General features: G+C 39.2%; 1 protein-coding gene across 3 annotated transcripts in view; it reads left to right on the top strand.

Annotated features, from left to right (window-relative positions):
* Positions 1–23,514, top strand: part of ATP13A4 (ATPase 13A4) — a 143,867-nt gene that overhangs the window by 33,883 nt on the left and 86,470 nt on the right. For 2 of the 3 annotated variants that reach the window (XM_064366925.1, XM_064366924.1), the window contains 5 exons: positions 3,334–3,507; positions 15,142–15,288; positions 20,287–20,357; positions 20,443–20,523; positions 21,808–21,877. In XM_064366925.1, the coding sequence (XP_064222995.1) occupies positions 3,334–3,507; positions 15,142–15,288; positions 20,287–20,357; positions 20,443–20,523; positions 21,808–21,877 (543 nt within the window). Of the gene's footprint in view, positions 1–3,333; positions 3,508–15,141; positions 15,289–20,286; positions 20,358–20,442; positions 20,524–21,015; positions 21,097–21,807; positions 21,878–23,514 lie in introns of those variants that run through there. The other variant, XM_064366926.1, reaches the window with a different exon arrangement.

Raw genomic sequence — 23,514 nt, 5'->3', positions numbered from 1 at the left:
GGGTGGAGGGCAGGGTAACAAGGACTGTTCCCTCCAGCATACTCAGGGACATAGAAAGCACTCCATAAATGTAGGACGTGAATTGCTATGGGATGATAATAACAGCACTGTGCTGATTTTTGCAATTTTAAACCCAATATCCGTTAATAGTCCCTTGCAATGCAATTCGCTTCAACTTAGTACAGTTCAACTCGCTGCGATAAGCAATAGTTAAACATAGCTTGTTGACACTATTTCATCCTTTCTACAGAAACTTAAGCAATGTGTTATGGTCACGAGCAATTAAGTGGTGGTGTGTTGGCCACCAGACTAAAAGCAGGGAGCTCTTAGAGCAACACTCCGGTATAACTAAGGAGGGTTCCCTTGGCTTGCTTGGGAATCCAGCTGATTCTTGCAGTGTGAGAATGTGGGGACAATATTGTCAGATTTCTAGTTTCTTTTAAGAAAAAAGTACAAATCATAATTTTTGTGTGAAAATAACTGGGGATCAATTTAAAGTCTTAAGAAATCCTTAATAAGTAAAGAAGAAACGAGACTGTAGGTCATTCCTTTTGAGCCTCCTGTTTAAGATTTCTAGATTAGGCCATTCACGTTGAGAATTTTTTACCTGAATCTAGAAGTCAAATTAACTTAGAAGAAACTTAGAGAAACGTCTTTAGTACTAAAGAGTGGCAAAGAAGAAACTGTACAGAGGCAAGAATTTTAATAGGTGTTTGGGTTGGGTGAGCAGCGAGGTAAATCCATTGAAATGCATTCTAAAACAATTGGTCATAGTGCCTGGAAATTACAGTGAAGCATTCTCTTCACACGCATCTGCTTCTGCTGTCCCAGTGTTATTATTAATAGCAACCCATTGAGGTGAAAATTTATATGGTTATCTCTCTATGTAAACCTTTATTGATCTAACCTTGTTTAATCTTAGCTGTTTGTGTGTCTCTCTTCTCCACTAAACTAATGAGTTCCTTGAGACCAGAGATACAGTCTCATTTATCTAGCACATGCCTGCCATTTTGTGGACATGTAAGAAACATGTGTTAAGTAGAACTGAAATAAAAGAATAAAGAAGAGCCTTGGAGCAGAAATAGCGCCAGTCCACATTATCTTCCTTGTGCTGCAGAGGTCTAGACTGGAGACCCAGTTTTGAGTTAGTTATGAGCTTTGTTGGCTTGGGAAACTAATTTAATCTTTTTCAACTAAATGGGAAAATATGTATCACGTGCTTAGTGAAAGGCTTTTAAGTGCCCAATAAATGTTAGTTGCTAGCACTGTTATCAATAATTAGTTGTTAATAATCACTATTATTACTATTAAAGATAATATAGTAACTTTATAGTTTTCGTAATGGAGAATTAAGATAATTTCTGTTTGCTTTATCTTGATAATGAACACAAAGACACTTTAGAAACTATATAGAGATCCCTCACTGCACAGCCCATAAAAGAATGCATAGTAACAGAGAGGTTTTTGTCATAGAACAGAGTAACTCAGGCGGATTTACTTTACATTACATGGGGGCTCAACTGACTGGCAATATAAGGAAACTTTTAAACATAATATTTTAAAAAGGTGAAAAAATGGCTGGGTTGGAAGGTAGAAATTGATCTACGCCAAAGTGTTGAAACATAGAAAAAGCACATGGGAAAGAATGGTAGCTGGACTCAGGACAAGTAGGGAAATTAAGATTGGGGCACTGCTGAGTGTGGGAGTAAGAGAGCATTGCTGCCAGTGTGATGAGGGGACAGAGCCATAGCTTGAGCTTGGAGCAGAAGGGTATCCATGTCAGAACATACATTCTACTTTGCAAAATTAGTTCAGAGCTTATATTTCTAAGTTAATGAGAACATTTTATCACAGTTATGTCAAATGTGGACAATGCCTAAGAAAGCCATTCAGCACCTGTACGTGTTGGAAGGAACCTAATGTTTACACACAGAAGCAGCCTTCAGTCAAGCATCACAGAACCTTTCCCGGCAATGTAATCTTTACCAGGTGAAATAGAGAAGTTGATAGATTTAAAGTTTTATGTTCCAGCTCCCTTGTTATCCTAAGAGACAATTCTAGCAAAAGCAGAACTGTTGACACTAGGAACTCTTGTACCTAACTGCCAATAAACTGGGGGATAGAATTTCAGGTCTATTGCAGGGACATGTGATCAAGTAACAGCAGCAACAGCCGTAGTAAATGCTTACATAAGACAGTAACCCTGTTAGATGGGTACAGTTACTATCCCATTTTGTGGAAGACAAACTGAGGAATAAAGAGGTTAAATAACTTACTGAAAATCACACACCTAGTAAGTGGCAGAGCTAGTCTCTGAACCCAAAGAGTCTTGGTTCACAGAATGTACTTTTAACCAGGACACTCTACTACCTCTCAATTTTAGCCCTCATAACCAGTATGAAGTATACCCATGACTTCATGGGATAAAGCTGTAGGACTAAGACCATAAACTTCAGGGGCAGTTTTCTATTCTATCTCAGGATTTCCTTGGAAGGAAGATATTTGTCCAGATTATACATGTATTAGAAGTGAGATTCTTATCTTCTCTAGTTCATATCGTCTGGGGTCTAATAATATCCTCTCATGATGCATCAGTGTCCAGTAGAATGAGTTGAAGTAAACCAAATAGTCTCTATGGTGTTTTCCCCTAGACATAAAATTATTTTTGTTACTGAATGAGGAAGGAATGCGGGAAGGCACAACTCTACCCCAAACTCCCAAGGGCAAGTTGGCATTTACTTGTCAATCCTCTTACGGTCAAATACTTTCACCCAATCCCTCACTCAGAACTCAAGGCCTGGTTCTTTTCTCTTCCTCCCCTGTGACTGCCAATCCCAGCCAAGGGAATCTCTTGGTACTGCCATTGGCTAGCAGGCTGACAGACCTGGGTTGGAATCTTAGCAGTGGAACATTCTAGCTGTGTGGCTTTGGGCAAGTCATCTCATTCTGCCCCTCTAAGCTCAGTCCCACCATATATGAAATGAGGATGATTATCTCACTTCAGGGAAAATATAGGGATAGGGATGATTGGGAGGCTTAAACAAGACGATATGTCTAAACACTTAGCATAGTGCTTGGCACAATGTAGTTAGGTGCTCAAATTACAGAAACTGAAGTTCTAGTTAGACTGTGACTTCCTTGCTTCCTGGAATCATGTCTTACACTTCTTTGTCAAGAATCCTTCTTTACTCTCTCCATCCTTCACCCTGCCCTCTCCTCACCCTCCTCAACTGCTTCACTCTCTGCTCCCATTTCCATCACTAACATCAGTATTTGCTCATTGATTGTTTATTGTGCTTAACCAATATTTGGGTCATTTTGATTCTGTCCCAGGAAATATTTGGCTATCGGACTCAAGTCTGCCGGAAAACTCTCTGCCTTGCCGGATCCATCTTCTCATTTGGAATCCTCCCCCTGGTGTTTTACTGGAGACCAGCGTGGCACGTATGGGCACACTGTGTCCCATGTTCTTTGCATGAAGCAGACACTGTGTTGCTGAGGACAACAGTAAGTGTGTACCTGGTTATGTAGCCGGTGCCCCCCTTTTTTTCTGGACAATGTGTTGTGGGATGGCTGGGGGGAGATGTGCACAAGACAGGTAGCAGGTGGAGGCTCCAATCTTAGGTTTCATCACAGCCTTGCATGTAGCAGGAATTCAATAATTTGTGTATGTTCTTTTCAGGGACATGGATGGATCTGAGGCCATTATCCTTAGCAAACTAATGCAGGAACAGAAAATCAAACACTGTGTGTTGTCACTTATAAGTGGGAGCTAAATGATAGCTCATGGACATATAGAAGGGAACAACACACATCTGTCAGAAGATGGAGGGTGGGAGCAGGGAAAGGATCTGGAAAAACAATTAATGGGTACTAAGCTTAATACATGGGTGACAAAATAATCTGTACAACAAACTCCCATGAAGCAAGTTTACCTATATAAAAAACCTGCCCATGTACCCCTGACCTTAAAATAAAGGTTAAATTAAAAAGTTGTGGATGGTGAGGTTTAAGAAGAGCTATTTCACAAGATATTCTTTTAAAGTTGTGAGTTTTGTGAATGCTAGAGCAGGGAACAACCGTGTTAATAGCTAAAAATAATAGGTGATGTGAAGTAGTCAAGTCAGGCTTTAGGCTACTAAATTCACACTGACCCTTCCTCTCGAATCCTAATATATCCTACTCCCTGCACTGGAGTGACTCCGGAGGAAAAGAAGGCGAGGGGTCGGGAGCATCCCTCTGAGGAGGATGCTCTTTTTCCCAGCTTATTGATGGGAGCATGTTGCATTCTGCAGCTACACTAAGGTAAACAATGCAGTCATCTTGCCCTTGAGGTCATTGCCTCTCTCTGTTAATACAAGACCCTGGCTTTGGGTGAGTTTCCCTGTGTTTGCTTCCATACCAATTCCTCCCAGCGCTCATAGCACTTAGACAATGTGCATCATTCCTGCAGGACTGTCAGCTTCTCAAAGGAAGTGACCATTTCTGACTTGTTAATTGCTGCACCCCCAGTTTGCAGCGTCGATCACATTGGTCTCCTCACATGGGGCACCAGCTGTGGCATTGATCACATCGTGGTCACCACCTGAGATGCTGATTACTACTGGCAGAGGTCTGTAAAGTAGTAATGACTCAGCGATGGATGAATAAAATACACACACAAAATACACACACTATATTAAACTCACAACTTTAAAAACTAGGGAGATTGTCAGCTGCTTTTAGAGGGTGATTGCAGCTAACTCACCTCTACTCCTTGTTCTTCTTCGAATTTATTCAGTGTAGATTCTAAGTCAACACACTTGAGGATAGTTAACATCGTTAAAAGACTGGTTTTACAAATGATAAAAGGTTTCGGTTCCCAGGCCTAGAACAAATGCTTGTTCTAAGTCCCATGAGTCCTAGCTCCTAGTCAAGGGCTTTTCCATTGAACTGTATTTAAACCAGGGTTCCCAAACTTCATTTGGCATCAGAATAATCTAGAGAGACTATCAGAACAGCTTGCTGGGTCCCAGTCCCAGAAATTCTAGTTTATTAGATTTGGGGATTGGGACTCACGAATTTGCATTTTAACAGGTTCTCAAGTGATGCTAAAGATTCTTGTAAGGGGCCACACTTGGAGAAAAGCTGCTGTAACTAGTTTTCACTTCCATTTGTGAGCTCACTTGTTCACTTGGTCCTTAGGAGAGAAATAGAGACCTAGACATTTGATTTACAATTCAGATGGTATATATTTATAATCTGAGGGAGAAGAATCCAGATTTAGTAAAGTGTTATGAGTGACCCTCTCATACATAGCCTGATTGCCTTTCGAGGGCAGGGGTAAAGTTTGCTTTCTGGGGCTCAGAGCAGAGGGATGAGTATCTGTGGAAGACTCCATCTTGGGCCCTTTTATAGGCCAACCCCTCCACATGAACTTAAGAATCAATCAGATTTTTATTTTCTGGCATGAAGCTAATTTAACTGTACTCTACAAGTACATCCATATGTCCTCAACTAGTTCTTAGAGGGTAATGCTTTTGTTGTGGTAGAAACAGAACTGTGTTCTGCCTTTCAGAGTGCATCAGCAATCTCTTCAGATCTGAGATGATCTGGTCAGCTGAGCTGTGCTCTCTGAGTTGCTGGCAGAGTCATGGCACAGACAAGAATAAGAGGAAATGGGGGAGGAAATGGGCAAGGAAATGGAAAAGGAAGGGAGGAAAATAGGTAACGGGAAAATGAAGAGGGAGAAAAGAGAAAAAAATCCACTAAGAGCGAATAACAAAAAGGGCGTTACTAAATGAGGAGATGATGTGTTTGGGGATTTGGAGTCAAAAGTTTTGATTTCTTGTCCTAGCACTTTAGGTTTGTTACATAACTTTTCAGGATCTCAATTTCACCACTTGTAAAACAGGGCTAGTGTGAGAACAAAGTGCAATTGTGTACCTAAAAGGCATTTGCAAACTGTAAAATGCATTATCAAAGACCACTTTAATTGTGTGTGTACATGTGTGTGTGCACGTGTGCCATTGCTCAAGCCATTCTAAAAGTGTTCTATGCAAAAGAGCTTGCTATGCACAAGGTGCTCCCATGTCTAATGGTCTTGCTTATCTGGATGATGTACCTTTTCCTAATTGCCCATGAGCCTGGCATTCCCTTCTGGGACAACAGACCTGGGGAAAGGTTTTTTTTTTTGACTCGGAATCTCCAGATCTCAACCATACTCAGCCAGGTGATCTCTCCTAGTTGCATGTAGCTAGCTTTGCAAGTGGACATATACTGGAAAGACTCAAAAAAGCTTTGGTGCCCCTGGGAGCTGCATTCCATCATCCTGCCTCTTCCTTTGCATCTTTGACAGTCTATCAAGCCCCTGAAGAATTTCACTGCCCCTCCACAGCTAATCAGAGCAGTCTAAGCCAGCTTCAATCTTGCCTTTTCCATCTTGATTTCAACTTTAATTTTTAATTACCTGCTCTTGTATGTCATTTTAAATAGATTTGCTATGCCAGAGACTCTCCAAATAAATGAGGTTCTAAATTAGTCTTTATGTAATTAGAGAAGAACTCAATTATTTCAAACATTCTTCCTATCTGAGACTTAGATAAAAATAAGCTTTGGGCACCAATAGTTTAAAAGTTTGCTGCTAGTTATTTGCATTAAAATGACACCTTAAAAAAGATTTTATTAGAATTATATTACAATAGCTGGACTATAATGTCTTCCCACTAAGGAGGACTGGATGATTCCTACCTGAAAATGTGTTGTATATCTCTTCTTCATGTTATTAAAAAATCAGTGCTTGCTATTTATCGTCAGTCTCAAGCTGGTAAGATTACAGATCATTATCACAGATACTGATTAGGCAGTCATTTCTTGACATTAAAAAAAAAGACTATGATGTACTGACTAAAAGTCTTCAGTACACAGTTTATTTTCAGTTCTTCTCCTAATAGGTACTCTGAGAGATTTTTTCAAAAGATAAGAGTATTAGGTTTTTATTTTATAATTTTCAAGTGGCATTCTGTTCATTATTCATCTACTTCTGAATTTTAACCAATATCCGTAGCAATGCCACATTTCTGTGCAAATGACATGATTTATATTCGTTGTTTTGAATTCAGATGCTCCTGATGATTTTCCTAGCTTCCGTCTTTATTGTAATTACAAACATATTTTTCTCTTCATTGTCATTGTAGGTTATATGTTGTCAAAGACCCATGATGTGCAGAGGAGAACTTCATGATGATTAACAATGTGGCCTGACTCAAGGCACTTCAGTTTGATATTTTAATGGGGGGCATTTTCACTTCAGTTTCAATTAAAGATGTCAGGGCTAGGAGGGTTAGTTCAAAAACGAAGAAACTCGTAAATCAGCCATGCAAATGGCATCTTAAAGTCTGTCAGTCCACCAGTATTCTTGTCAGGCGGCGGCATCTGTGTTCACAGGGTCCCTTACCTCCTCTCTTCCCCACTCCTCCTCTGCCCCTTGGTCTGTCACAGCCCATGCTTCCCATACCAGGACCACTTTCCACTGGAACAAGACACTGTTTTGTGCATGCTTTTACCCGTAAAGTTTCTTCTGATAATTCCTTCTCCCCTCCATAATTCCTTTTCCCCTCCATTCATGCATGCATTCATTCACTTACGTTTTCATCCAGTTAATATTTACTACCCACCAACCATGCACCAGACACTGGTATAGGCACTGGGAATATAACTAGGAACAAAACAGATGGAAATCCTTGTCCTTACAGAGTGATATTCTTGTGGGGAGTCAACACACACATGCTTTCTCTTTCTCAAGTAAATGTAGAAAGTAGGTGTTGTCTCTACTTATTAAAGTCTCCTCGTTCCTCAGCCACATATCCCTTTCTCTATTAAGTCTTCATTGATTCATTCTTTGCCCCAGTTCAGAAGGGAGGGAGTTAATCACCTGTCCTGCATTAGCTCTGTGTTTTCATTTGTGACTGCTGTAGTGCTTTTTACCTTATATCAAAATATTATTCACTTTACAGTTTATAATACAGTATGTCATTGAATATTTAATTAATTCTCATAACAACCCTGGAAAATGGGCATTATCATCTCCATTGGAAAATGGGCATTATCATCTCCATTTTACAGATGAAGATACAGAGAGACCAAGTGACTTTACAGCCCAGTCAGTATCAAAGCCAGGATTTCCTTCCTTCTGTCTCTTTTTCATACATTTGATGAGCACAGGTTGTATGCCAACCAACAGTGCTAGCTCAGGGGCAAGTGTATGAGTGCATGTGATTAATAAAACCAGGGTTCTTGACCTCATGTAGTTAATCAGATCACTACACAATAAATGTAAAAATTCACCTCTTAAAAGTACTCCTTATGAAAGGTTCATGGTTATGGTAGGATTATATAATAGAGATTTGACCAAGTCAAAACAGTCAGGGAAGGCTTTCTGAGCACCAAAGGATAAGAGTTCAAAGGTGATGGTGGCTGGTCAGGGCAGGCACATGGAGAGTGATGCAGGTGGGAGGGAATATGGGGGCAAAGAACTGAAACCTGAGTCTTTCTCTAAGTCCTGAGTCTTTTTTTTTTCTGACTATGCTGCATTCCTTTTTATAGTTTTTGATCCTTTAAAATTATAAGCTTTCTATTCCTGGAAATTTTCAGCTTTTTTTTTCCCCTGGACAGTCTAGATTATAAGCTTTTTGAAGACAGTGATTGTGGTTTACATTTTATCCCCCATGGCACCTAGCACATGGCCACAGCAGGGCTTAATTAATTAATTAAATTTAATTTAATACATTGAATTAAGTTGGATCTGTAATAAATAGTCTCACTGTTTTAGCCAGAATTGTATTTCAAGGATACTAAAGTGGAATGTCACAGTTGAGAAAGATAATACAGGATTATGTTTCAGGTACACATTCCCACTTCTGAATCCTGCTCTTCTACCCACTCCCCCACCTGGCCCCATTTCAACCTGGTTTCTCATTAGACATTTCACCAGAAATCTCTGAGATTCTGTGAGCTGGCCTCTGAGAAATGACTCAATGTTAGATAAATCATTTTGAGGCTATTATCCTTTATAATACAGGGCCATTTATATTATGAGTTAACAATTTGCAGAGTATTTACATATAGTTGTCTCATTTGGTCCTTGCCAGTAGAGATTATTTTTCTCCCATTTTACAGATGAGGCATAGAGAAGTTAAACAAAATGCTCAGGGTCCCATAGCCGTAAGATGAGAGTTGAACTAGAGTTGGAGCTAAAGATCTAATTACTCGCTGTCCAGAGACCAGATTCTACAGACGCAGCATTGTGAAGTGGTTTAAGAATAAACTCTAGATTCAAGTACCTAGATTTGATTTCCAGCACTGCTCTTGACCTTGGGCAGTGTATTTGTCTGGTAGGCTTCAATGGAAGAATACCACAAACTGGCTTGCTCAAACAACAGAAGTTTATTATTTTATAGTTCTGGGAGCTGAAAGTCCAAGATCTAGGGCCAGCAGAGTTGGTTTCTGGGGAGGCTTGAAGATGACTGTCTTCTTACTGTGTGTTTACAGAGTCTTTTCTCTGTGTTTTTGCATTCCTGGTGTCTCTTCATCTTATATGGACATTAGTCCTATTGGAGTAGCGTGTACCTTTACTACCTAATTCAACATTAATTACCCTTTTTTTTTTTTGAGGCAGAGTCTTGCTCTGTTGCCCAGGCTGGCATGCAGTGGTGCGATCTCAGCTCACTGCAACCCCTGCCTCCTGGGTTCAGGTGATTCTCCTGCCTTAGCCTCCCGAGTAGCTGGGATTACAGATGTGTACCACCACACCCCACTAATTTTTGTATTTTTAGTAGAGACAGGGTTTCACCATGTCGGCCAGGCTGGTCTCAAACTCCTGACCTTGGGATCCACCTGCCTCGGCCTCCCAAAGTGCTGGGATTACAGGTGTAAGCCACCACACCTGGCCATTAATTACCTTCTTAAAGTTTTTATCTCCAAATGTAGTGGAGGTTAGGGCTTCAACATGTGAATTTTGAGGGAACACAATTCAGTTCATAACAGGCAGGTTACTTAACCTCTTTTTACCTCCATTTTTTTTTCTGTAAAGTGGGGATAATGATACCTATATCCTTGTGAGGACTAAAGATGTGATATATGTGAAGTTCTTAAATGAAGACTGTGCTTGGTAGGCAGGCATTCCATGGGCATTGGTCAAGATTTTACTACACACTACATCTCAAGAAGTTTCAGACAATGAACCAGCTAATCCACTGCTCCATTTCCCTTCAGAAAACAACTGCAAAAATGAAAAAGCCCCAAATCCCAATCTCTCCAAAAATGTATGCTGAGTTTTCTAGATTTCCTTGTTTTGTGTACAAACATAAACATAGCCTTTGCTTTGTTGACAATCTCATTGCATTGTCCTTCTCTCCTCCCTTTTTTTGGACAACTGTACTGAGATAATAATTATTGTGGGAATTTTTCCAAAACTTAGAACTTTATGTATCTTATAAGTAAATCCTATATCCTAGCCAATGTCAACTTTTTTTTAGCTAAACAACACTGGGAATATGAGGTCAGGATGTTAAGAGCATCAATGAGTCTGGCCAAGAGAGGGAAAGAGAAAGAAAGGAATGATCCATATAAAAATAAAATAATTTTTCCAAAGTTATGGGTCTGTAAAGGCAGTGCAGTGTTTTAGAATAACCTGAGAAATTTAAGTTATTATTACATTATCCATAATCCTCTAGATATTTCACCTTAGGTAGAGTTCAACCTTTCAGCATTGCAATGTATCCATCTTCAAGAGAAAAGTACTCAGTTTCTAATGTCTCATTGGAACTTTTTAAGGCAAGCTCAGAACTACATTTCTTATGTAGTGAACTATGCAAGAGAAATCACAGAATTGGCCTGAACTTGAAGTGACCATTATATTGCTTTTAAATTTCAAGGGATGACGTTCTTATGGCAAAAGGGTAAAATTAGGTAAGCAAGATGTGTTAATTTGTTCTCACCCTGCTAATAAAGACATATCTGAGACTGGGTAATTTATAAAGGAAAGAGGTTTAATTTACTCACAGTTGAGCATAGCTGGGGACGGGGGGTGGCGCAGGAAACTTACAATCATGGTGGAAAAGAAAGCAAACATGTAATTCTTCACATGGCAGCAGCAAGAAGAAGTGCCAAGCAAAAAGGGGAAAGCCTCCTATAAAACCATCAGATCTTGTGATAACTCAGTATCATGAGAACAACACGAGTGTAACTGCCCCCGTGATTAAATCTGGGTCCCTCCTATGACATGTGGGGATTTTGGGAACTAAATTCAAGATGAGATTTGGGTGGGGACACAGCCAAACCATATCACAAGATAATTTGCTTCATTCAAATCTAAAATTTCATCTGGCATTTCCAGGGTCAGAAAGCACAAAGCCATAGAAAATAGAAAATGCTCAGGTTTCTACCTCCGTTTTTCAGTCCAGTTCAAACACTGGTTCTTTGTATTACATTCAACTTTCGAAATGCACTCTTGAATTCTTGTAAAACCTACTTTTTTAGAGTTCAAGGACTGATCTGGTTAATATTTTCCATAAAGAGGAGGTAAAGTCTTCTCAATGAGACCTGAAGTGTAAAAGGTCCAGATATGCCAGGCAAGCGCTTTGGATTATTTGCATTATAAACCAATTTGTTAAAATGGTAGCTCCTCTGGTACATTTAAGCATTTTACAAATCATTACCTGCTTTGAAGAGAGCTGGGAAACACACTAAAGTAGAAGAAGCCATTTTCAGGTAAAGACGCTGCTTTTCCACAAAAGAAAAATCAAGAGACTTTTAGTTTCCTCAAAGGGAGAATAAGTTCATACTTACAGAAAGATCTCAGAAACAACATGCTATGAAAAGTGGGGCATTTGTTGCCTCTCTGCTATAGGCCAAACCTTAGACCAGACACGTTATGTATTATTTCATTTAATCCTACAAACATCCATGAAATGTGATATTATCCCCATTTTCTAAATAAAGAAAATTAGCTTCAGACAGTTGGAAGGCAGTTTAGAGCTGACATTTAAGTTCAGGCCTCAACCTGTGCCCTTTTCATATTGGAAAACCCCAAAATGAAAACAGAGAAGTCTGTGATTTTGCCTGAAGTGATCACTTCACATTGGTGTACTTTCCTTCCATTTCTTTGCTTTTTTCCCTTAAAAAATGGGGTGATTTGAGCGTCCTCAATAGGGTAGTATACAAGAGAGAAGTCAGTGTCACTCCCCTACTCTAAGCAAAAGGGTCATCTAGCTGCCCTATCATTTTCATCTATAGAATTCTACTTTGTATCATACAGAATTCTGAGTTATTGGGCTTAGGAGTCAATGGGGATGACAGAAAATGAGCTTAAAAGCAAATGTATCCAAGCACCTTTGATTTAGTAATGTTATGAGCTATAAGAAGATGTGGGTGTATAGACGAATGTCAGTTTTTAGTGCACACCTAGACTAAGGCACACAGTTGGTGCGCTGGATTAATATGGCCTTTGAGAATGGACACTTTGCTTTTCCCTTTTTAGGCACTACAGTCTGGAAGTCTGTTCGTTGTCACACACGGCTAGAGAATGACAGCTTGATTTCGGGAATTAGATTCTATGCTGCCAGGAAAGCAGAGATTGTGACAAACTGGATACTATTTGTTACTTGATACAGAATTCAAGGTGATTTTTACATGCAAGCCATAGACACCATTAGACAACTTGTTGAAAAAAAAGAGGAAGGGACCTAGATTTGGAATGGAAAGATCCGGGCTCAGGTCTCAGTTTTATTCCTACTACCATTTCAGACTGGCTTGAGCAATTCTTAGCCTTGCTGATGGTCAGTTTTCTCATCTGCAAAATGGAAATAATTATAATAGCAACGTTGGAGAATTGTAAGCCTAAAATAAGATAACATAACAATTTATTTACAAACTACTAAGTAGTCATATGAAAAGTAGTTGTTAATATTATTTTAATTCGCTGGAGATGTTTAATAGCAGCTGTCTTCCTAATTGTCCTCACTTGGTGGCCAGAGGTCTCTGGTCTTGATGGCTCTTTTATAATTTGTGTTCCTATTTACCAACAAATTATACATTTTTTAACCAAATTTTTCATTGAAACTGTGTTCTTTGGAAGTCTCAGTTAAGGCTGGAAATAAAAATGGCAGTCCAATCAAATTATACTTTTTAGCAAAATGTAGAATAAAGTGGAAGGTAAGAGGGGACTCTGAAGGAGGCAAGCAAGAGGGTGGTGGGGGCTGTTAAGTTCCTGCTCTAATAGTTATCAATTATGTCTTTGTTTCCATGCCAATTAAATAGGAGAATAATGAACTGTGACGATTCCATAGGATTTTTGACGTTAAATGAAATAATACATATGTGGCATTATGTGCTTAGAACATAGTAAGTACGAAATAAATATTAACTATTATAATTAGAAATGGAAAGTTCTCATTTAAAAAACCCTTTGAGGAAGTCAGAAGCAAAGCTATGTAATGCTGAACTATGTCAAAGTTTGTTCAAGAGAGTTGGTTGCCTACTCCATACCTAGACATGTCTACCAGTTTAGTGGCTTAGGCATTGAAAATGTAGCTATCTTCCACCATTCTTAGGCTCATCATTCTTAACTCCATACAATTTGATTTGAATTAATTTAGTCATCTTTTTTTTAATCCATAGGATAGCAGCCAATTTCACTGGCTTTTAAAATCAACTAATTAATTAATGTTCCAATTTCTATTAAGGTTATTTCCCCCCTTTGTAGGCTTCTTTCTCCTCTCCTCTCTCTCTCTCTCTCTCTATCTCACACACACACACACACACACACGCATGCACGCACACACACAGAATCTGTGCCAAGCCTGGCTGAAGCACAGACATGCGTCATACGCATTTCCTACCCACAATCCAAGAGAAGTGGTAAGGTGCATAGGCAAAGACTAAAATGCGGTAGGAATCTTGAGTACTCTGACAATTTAGAAGAGAGATCACCCAGAGGAATTAGGGAGGTTCTCAGGACACGGACTCTGAGCTGGACTCTGAAGGATGGTAGAATCCAGCCATGTAAAGACTTAAGGAGAAGAGAGAAGAATGTGTACTACAGGCTAAGGAAGGAGAAGGAGCAAAGGCATAGGGATTGGCTTCTCTTGAGGAGGACCAATATAACAGATTAGCTACAATGATTATATCTTTCCATCTGTGCCTTTTGCAGAGTCAACTAAGCCCTCTTCATAGCAAAAATGGGTGTGGCAGTGGAGACAATTCCCAGCTCTTACCTACATTTCCCAAGCATCAGATTGTTCCCAGATTTAACTTCTTTTGCTATGCCTCTTAAATCCTGAGGTTTATTAGTCATCTGAGTGGGTTGGCTTAGTATTTACCCGTTCAGATAATAACCATTGTCATTATGAAATCAGTCTCTAAGGGACCATTGTGGTATCTGTTTCTCCATCCTGTGCTTCTCCCTCTAATTTTACTCTGTGATGAAGTAATCAGTACACTGCAAAGGGAAGTAATTTTAATTAGGGTCATGCAATAAGGTACCTTCTTCAACCCCACCTGTGCTAACATCTTGGCAATTACCTTGGGCAGGTTTAGTCCATGGATTCAGTCCTTTTCATCCACTCTTCAGAGCAGGTCTCAGTGCTCCACATGCATGAGGAGATAAGGAACAATAAAACCTGGTCCCTACATTCCAGGTAGTCTAGAAGAACTAGGAGAATACAGGCAAAAAGTGAGGGACAGTTAATATTTTTTGGAGTTAACAAAGTGACAGTATTTCTTCCCCCTGGTGGAAGGGTGTTAATGAGGCTGTTCTGTAAAAGGTTGAATTTTAGTTAAGCCTCGAAAGATGGGGATGGTCATCAGGCCATGGGCCAAAAGGTGATGCAGTGAACTAGTCTTACCTGGGGATGTGCCTCCTGACTCTCAAGCTTTATTATGTGTCAGTGCCTCATCTTCATATCAGGTTCCTCAGTCAATGATGACAGGTCTTTTTCCCTCAAGGTTCTATATCCGTCATCTTTCAGAGACAAACCATTCTGCCAAAAATGTTCAGTAACTCCAAACACTTACAAAATTATATTAAAATGATGTTTTTCAGGTTGAATTTTAGCCTGATGACCTCTCTTAACTTCATGGGGGTTTTGATGTCTATTTCCTCAGGATGAATTTCAAATTTACTCTTGGAAAAAGGTAATGTGGATCTACCTGTCAGCATTAAACAGCGCATTTGGTCTCACTCCTGACCACCCTCTCATTACAGATGAGGAGTATATCATAAATAGAGCTATAAGAAAGCCAGACCTAAAGGTAAGTAAACTTATGGCTACTGCTGATGCCAGAGAGATTTAATCTTTTTTCCCCTCAAGTATAAAGTTAAATGTAGCTCCTCCATGGTGCCGATCCTCATTTGATAGTGTATATTTAAAACTTGAACTTTGGAGCCAGATAGAGCTCAGTTCAAATCACAGCTTCATCCTTCTAAATAGTGAAACCATTGATCTTAACTCTGCTGAGCCTGTTTTCTCATCTACAAAAATGATAATAACAATGTCTACTTTTAATGTTATTTGATATAATTCAATAAATTTACAAATACAAAAATTAATGTAGTTCCAGGTATATAGTAGATGCTCAATACATACTTGCTCTATTTCCTTTTCTTTTTTTAAGAGTAGGATCTCACTATGTTGCCCAGGCTGGAGTGCAGTGGCTATTCACAGGCACATGATTATAATACACTGCAGCCTCAAACTCCTGGGTTCAAGTGATCCACCTGCCTCAGCCTCCCTAGTAGCTGGGATTACAAGCATGTACCACCCAACCCAGCTCTTACATATTAGCTCTTAATAGTATCGTGCCCTATCTTACAATCTGTGTAATAGGGTTAATTTTATAGTAAAGATAATCACCCAGGAATATCCCAGGAGGTTTGCTTATGTCTGCAAAAATGACCTTATTTGAATTCTTGTCATTCAAATGTATTTGGGTTGCTCCCTCTTTACCCTGTTAAATTCGTTCTGCTTGGATTATGACTAGTTAACATTCATATTGAAAACATTTTATAAGACAGAATATTTTCTCTTATATTTATGTGAGTGTAGTCAGCTGTTTAAATTAGTTTTATGAGCTCAAGGTCAGTTATTTAAAATAATATAAGTAAATGATGAGCAATTTTCCTATTGTCATTGTCAATTGTTATCACCCAGTTGTTTTTTTTTTTTTTTTTGGAAAGTTTCACTCTTATTGCCCAGGCTGGGGAACTGTCTCTGCTCATTGCAACCTTCACCTCCCAGGTTCAAGCAATTCTTCTGCCTCAGCTTCCCAAGTAGCTGGGATTACAGGCAGCTGACATCACACCTGGATAATTTTTGTGTTTTTAGTGGAGACGGAGTTTCACCATGTTGGCCAGGCTGATCTCAAACTCCTGACCTCAGGTGATCCTCCAGCCTTGGCCTCCCAAAGTGCTGGGATTACAGGCATGAGCCACTGCGCCACACCCACCCAGTTGTCTTAACTGCCCAAATAAGCAAAAACAAAGGAGGTCAAGTACGTCCACGTAATAGTTTGCCTAATCTGTTAGGGGTCCATTCACCTGGAGAAGTAAGCTTCCCAGATCAGCCTGTGTTCTCAGAGTTTGCCCTGAAATTCTAGCATCTTTAGTAGCACCAAATAAATAAGTGGACAGATAAATGAAGAAATGGCCAAGTCAACACACAGAATTGCAGGAGGGGTAGGGGTATTGAAATGGAAAGGAGTGATATCCAGGTGTAGTATCTTTATTTGCCAGCTATGGCATAGGCAGTTTGGTTGGTTACTGCCTCTCTGGTCTTGAGTCTCTTATTTACAAAATAAAAGTAATAACTCTTCTTTGCCTTTCTCAAGGCTGCTATGCACATACAATGAGAAGATGGATATTAAGGTGATTTGTGAACTGCAATGAGCTATGCTAGTAATATGGGACAAAACTTTCATTAAAGTCAGAGGAGTGGTCATGGGTTCAGCCTTGATAACAGTAACAACATTACCAAGATGATAACCATTTAGGGCCATTTAAAGGAGGGGTCCCCAGCCCCTGCACCACCAATTGGTATCCTGTCCATTGCCTGTTAGGAACCAGGCCACACAGCAGGAGGTAAGCTCTCAGCAAGCTGGAGCATTACTGCCTGAGTTCTGCCTCCTGTCAGATTAGCAGCAGCGTTATATTCTCATAGGAGTGAAATCCCTAATGTTGTGAACTGTGCATGTGAGGGATCTAGGTTAGAGTGCTCCTTATGAGAATCTAACTAATGTCTGATGATCTGAAACCATCATTCCATCCCCAACATTCGTGGAAAAATTGTCTTCCACAAAACTGGTCTCTGGTGCCAAAAACGTTGGAGATCGCTGGTTTAAAGGAAATCTGAAGACTACAGCAAAGAACCATGTCAGGCTTGGGAACATAGGCTAAGAGGAGATGCTAAGGACCATCTTGTAGGATTGCGTGCAGAGCTAACACCCAGTGCTTAACCTGTTGAACAGGATGCTCTTATAACATGTTCTAACAAGAAATTACAATCAGAAAGCCCGGGGAGAGGAAATCTTCCTGATTCCTGGGCAGAAAGATGAAATTCACCCCACAGCAGATATTCAGTTTCCTAATTACTGTTTCCTGGTCTGAATTTCCAGGAAATGGGCAAATAAACCTCATCTCTTGCAAATATTGTGCTTAACATCCTCTTACCAGTTTCCAGAGACTCTGAGAGTGATGGGGAAAGCAGATAAACTCCTGGCAGAGATGTTTTCTCCTGCGGGAATCTCAAATATGCTTAAAAGGTCCAGGATGAAGCCATTCTTCTTACTCTGTGGAATGGCTTAAGAAATTGTCAGAAGATAATGGAATTTTCTATTTTTTGGCCTGAGGTAAAACTTATCAGTAACCTCTTTATTTCTCATTATTGCTGCTTTCATCTACAGATGTTTCATGTCTATTATGTTTTATACATTTTTCAACCTCAGTTTGTGGTTTCTGCCTCTTGATAAGAGATTCTCTAACTGAGCAGGGGCCTCACATTGGAACCACAATATGTGCTTTAAAATTTTTCTAACACAGATTTTTGCATTTATATAACTAATAAGTAGGCAACCATCACTTTATAAAGCTTGGATCCCGAAGTCAAGGGATCTTCAAATTTTCTTTTGGGACTAGCTTGAATATGATATCCTTTGAGAGACTGAATTTTGGAGCCAGATGGGCTGGAGTTCAAATTCCTGGCAAGTTACTCAATCAAAATGAACTTCAGGTACAAAGCGAAGAGGAAAATAATATCTGCCCTATCACAGGATGATGGCGAAGATGAAGCATTAATGTGTGAAAAGTCCTAACATGCTCAATAAATAGTAGCTGTGATTACAATCCTGCTCTGTTTGCAAAACTGCAGAGAATACTGAAGAGACAAGTAAATTGTGAAGCAAGATGCCTGAGATTCCAACATGTGTCATAATGGCTAACACACCCTAAAGCCTGTCACTTAAAAATACTTCCTTTGCAGATTATGAAATCTGCAAATTAGAGAGAGATTGTGTGTCATTCCCATGGTCAATTTCACTCTCAATTGGAAATAAGACATACTTTTAAAAGCATTATGTTTCAACCAACGTCACTGAAATAAATCCATTCTGTAAAATAAAAAAGACAGCATTTTACACCCTACTTGGTAACTTTGAATGTCTGTGTGTGTGTGTGTGCACGCGTGTGCACACCAGTACATGCACATACACCTATTGCTTAGGGTTAGCATTCATTTTTAGTAGCCTAGATCTTGGAGCTTAGGGATTTAAACTGTGTTTATATTGATAGATAATAACTTGTTACTGACATTTTCTTAATTATTTTTTAGTTGTTTTGTAGATCCTTTCTTCCTCTCTTTCTCCTATCTAACTGTAACTTTGTCCCATCAACCAACTTTCCCCATCCCATTATCCCCATCCCATTCCTTCCTTTGTATTTAAGTGATTTATTCTAGTAATATGTTTTGATTCTTTGCTTTTTATTTTTAGTATCAGTGTCTCTTCTGTAGGTTACTCCACAAATCTGTGGTCTGTGAGATAACATCCCAAATACCTCATTCTAGCATTTGAGGCTGCTCATACTGAAGCAGCTACGTTGTCTGGGGTAAATACCCCGGGTTCATCGTCTTGTGCCAAGAAAATTTAGGACACGGACACACACGAGGAGTTTAGGAACAGAGGTTTAATAGGCAAAAGAGAAAGAAAGAAAAAAAGAAAAAGGAAAGCAGTTCTCTCTCTAGTGAGAGAGAGGACTTCTGTTAGGAAAGACCGGCCATCGGTGATGTGCCAAATTTTATAGTCCAGCTTGAGGAGGAGATGTCTGATTTACATATGGCTCACAGATTGGTTCCATCGATATGACATTTACATAGCACATGGGGATGCTGGCCACCTCACCCTTATCTTATTATGCAAATGAACTTCCCCTTCGGCTGCTGCCATCCTGTCTATTCCTTACCGTACATGTGGCTGGCAGAGAAGGGAAGCTGGAGTCACCCTTTTGAACGTGATTTTGAGCATCTATGTCTGAAGCTCAATTTTAGAGGCTGCTCTTTGTTAGAAAGGAAAATGATTGGGGGCTGCTTTTCATTAAAAGGAAAACCTTACTGAGGACCTCTGTACCCTCATTAGCTGCCTAAGTAATTTCTTCTTAATTCCTCTATCAATACTTTGGTTTCGGTTTATCTTTCTAGCTTCATTCTTCATTCTACAAACGGGGCATGCTCACTTGCCTTCTTCCCCCAAACTAACTTGTGAACAATCTCTTTAAAATAGTTTCTTTTTTTTCTCATCTGAGTAAAAGTTTCTCAGTCCTTCAACACTGTAGCTCATACATTATGTCCTTCCTGATGCCTTCCATCATCTTCCCTCTCTTTGTCTACAGCATTTCAAGACGGTATTTTTTATTTTATTATGTTTTATTTTTTCTGACATGTACATATTGGACTGTATGTCTTTTTCTTGGAATTTTCTTCCTTCTTAGTTTATAAAGTAGTAGAATGCAGAGACTAAGTTTTATTCATGTACTTTTTTTCTGTATAGTAGGTCCATGATACATGTTGACTGAATGATGACTTCTAATAAAGAATGCCATTTGTATAATAGAAAAGCAAAGGCTAAGTTAGAAAAGGATAAAATCTTAACTAAGCATGTTTGAGTTTTATCTTTGCTTTTTAAACAAATGCTTCTTTAGCCCTGAGTTGCCATTTATTCTCTGATCCTCAAACTAGAGGCTTTCTTAGTACTTTTCTTTTGCAGGTGAGATGCATAAAAGTGCAGAAAATAAGATATGTTTGGAACTACTTAGAAGGACAGTTCCAGAAAATTGGGTAAGTTGTTTTAGCAACAAAGAAGAAAAATGTTATCTCAAAAGTATTATTGCTAAATATGTTCTTTTCATTATTATTATTTTAGCTCTTTGGAAGACTGGCTCAGTTCTGCCAAGATACATCAAAAATTTGGATCAGGCTTAACAAGGGAAGAACAAGATATTAGGTACCATGCATATTATTGCCTATAGTAGTTCAAAAGGATTATTATCAGTTAGCCAAATAGATCAGTAAATAGTTATGTTAATGGATTAATATCACAAGATATTGTTATGTCACTGGGCTGGAGTACAGTGGCGCAATCTGGGCTCACTGCAACCTCTGCCTCCCAAGTTCAAGCAATTCTCTTGCCTCAGCCTCCTGAGTAACTGGGATTACAGGCATATGCCACCATGCCCAGCTTTTTTTTTTTTTTCCTGTATTTTTAGTAGAGACAGAGTTTCACCATGTTGGCGAGGATGATCTTGATCTCCTGACCTCGTGATCTGCCCATCTTGGCCTCCCAAAGTGCTGGAATTACAGGCATGAGCTATCACACCCAGCTGAGAAGGGTTCTTTAAAGACCTTTCTGTTCTATGTTTCTGTGATTCACATGCTTCCTCCTTCCCCATTTCTAGTACTTTGAAGAGCTGTAAAGCCTAGCAGAATCAGCATCACCTGAGAGCTTGTTAGAACTTCAGGATCTCAGAGTACTTTTCATCTCATTGAATCGGAATCTTCATTTTAGCAATATCACCAAGTGAGCTATATAAACATTCAAGTTTGAAAAGCACTGCTGTCATGTATTTGAACAAGAGATTTAATCTGAGCATCGAGGTAGAAGACACAGAGAAAGCAGTTAGTGTTTTCAACAGTAACATAACTCATAAAATGCCTGTCCTCTGCATAATCAGAGAAACACATCTCTGGGTTTTAGAGAAACTGAATTAAAAAGCTGAATAATTATGTGTGTAGAACTATTTTTGACATCACAGAACTTTTGCACTCACATTAAAATACATTCTGAAACTTCCCAGAACTTCTAAATAGGGGTAGGAAAGCAGGAACAGCCTTTCCTTATCAATGAAGGTATTTTCTCTTAACTACCCCGCTGTCTTATAGTAATAAAACTGGAATTGAGGAGAGGCAGAGTTGGGAATATGCCAACTTTGAAACTACTTGAATAAGACAATATGTAATATTAAATACCCAAATTACTATTTAGAAAAATATTTAGAACTTGGAAAGAGTATAGTTCTAGAAGCAATATGGTCATATTTATTGTTTTTGCACCTGGGAACCCCTCCCTCCCATTATTTTGAGAAGGATGGGAATTGTGTGTTACAAGGGAGGCTTATGTTGGTCCCACAAGTGAGAAAGTGACCATGGAATAGACCTTTTTCTGAATAGGTAAGGAGTTAGTTTAATTTTTATTATTTGTGACTGATTGATCTGTGATTTGTTTCTACAGGAGGTTAATATGTGGGCCTAATACTATTGATGTTGAAGTCACACCAATTTGGAAACTGCTCATCAAGGAGGTAATTTCTCCAGTATTTTATCTTGGTGTTGAATAGAAAATAATGAAGTTTGGCTGTAGTGAAACAATCAGAAGTACTGCTTGTTAATAAGTAACTGTAATATAGAAGGTGCTTTGAAAGTATGTCAAGTATATTTTCTTTATATCTCTTGCTTATTCTTTTTCTTCCAGTGGCTCTTTTGCACATTGCCTTATGTAATATAGGGTGTGAAACTCACTGTACTTATTTACCATTTAATGACTGCATGAATGCAATGTTTCTTTTCTTTTTTAATACTATGCTGCTTAGCTTGTTTTAACTTTGTGAAACTCAAATATATTTTTTTAAGCCAATCCTTTTGTTAGGTAGTAGATGCAATTTCCTTGGTGCCAAAAATTGTAGGAAGAAAAAACATTCATTTATTCAGCCTTATTAGTACTGTTGATCTCAAGGTATAAGATGAATTGTTTCTTTTGGACTCTATCACTGGGCTCCTCATTTTTTCATTTTGGTGATTCTTATCAAACCATAGCCCTCTAGCTGTACTCTGATTTCCCTGTGCTCTATCTCCACTCCTCCTTGCCTTAAAAAAAGCTTATTAAACTTAAGGTACTTTTAAAATATTTCCAACAAGCCGTCAAGCATGAAAGAAAGCAAAACAAACCAATAGGGAACGTTTCTGTGTTCTGCTCTCTCTAACCAGCAGAAAGGATTACCATTCCTGTATTAGACAGAGAGAAACCAACTAGAGGGAATGTAAGTAAAGGCACAACATGTTTTTGACCAAAGCAGAATTCCAGCTGTTGAAGTTAACAGCCACACTCTCCCACAGTGTTCTAGATGCTCAATTATAGCTTACTGCTTTCAGCACAGCTCTCTACTTATGAGAACATGCAGTCTTCAACTCACCCATTAATCTAAGGTTCTTTAAAGGCTTCAAATATGGCAGGTGTTATATCATAGAGAACAAGAGATTAAAAAGTATTTTAACTTTGTAGACCTGAACTAACGCTTCACCTTTCTGAAGGCCAGTAAGTGTAAACAGGAAATGACAACATCTACTTTAAAAATAACTATTTTGATGGTCAACATGTCAATACATGAGACACTACTTTGTAAATTACAAAGTGCGGCAGTGATTAAAGTAAGTGCTCTGGGGGCCAGGTGTGATGGCTCACGCCTGTAATCCCAGCACTTTGGGAGGCTGACATGGGCAGACCACAAGGTCAAGAGATTGAGACCATCCTGGCCAAAATGGTAAAACCCTGTCTCTATTAAATGTACAAAAATTAGCTGGGCGTGGTGGCATGCGCCTATAGTTCCAGCTACTCGGGAGGCTGAGGCAGGAGAATGGCTTGAACTTGGGAGGCAGAGGTTGCAGTGAGCCAACATCATGCCACTGCACCCCAGTCTGGCGATGGATCGAGACTCCGTCTAAAAAAAAAAAACATAGTAAGTGCTCTGGTGTCATATTGCCTGGGTTTAAGTCTTGGGTCTGTGGCAATCGTAGTCACATGACTTTGGACATGTTTCTCAAGATCTAAGATTCAGTTTCTTTATCGTTACAATGGAGATAAGTAACAACTTCTGGTTAATAAGGTAACTGTGGGAATTAAATGAGAAAACTCAAGTACAGTTGCTTAGAACAGTGTCTGGTA

Source organism: Aotus nancymaae, unplaced genomic scaffold (genome assembly GCF_030222135.1).
Source record: "Aotus nancymaae isolate 86718 unplaced genomic scaffold, 86718_ANA_hifiasm-v0.15.2.pri h1tg000067l, whole genome shotgun sequence".
Classification (NCBI taxonomy): Eukaryota; Metazoa; Chordata; class Mammalia; order Primates; family Aotidae; genus Aotus; species Aotus nancymaae.
This window is presented reverse-complemented; position numbering and strand designations above follow the sequence as displayed.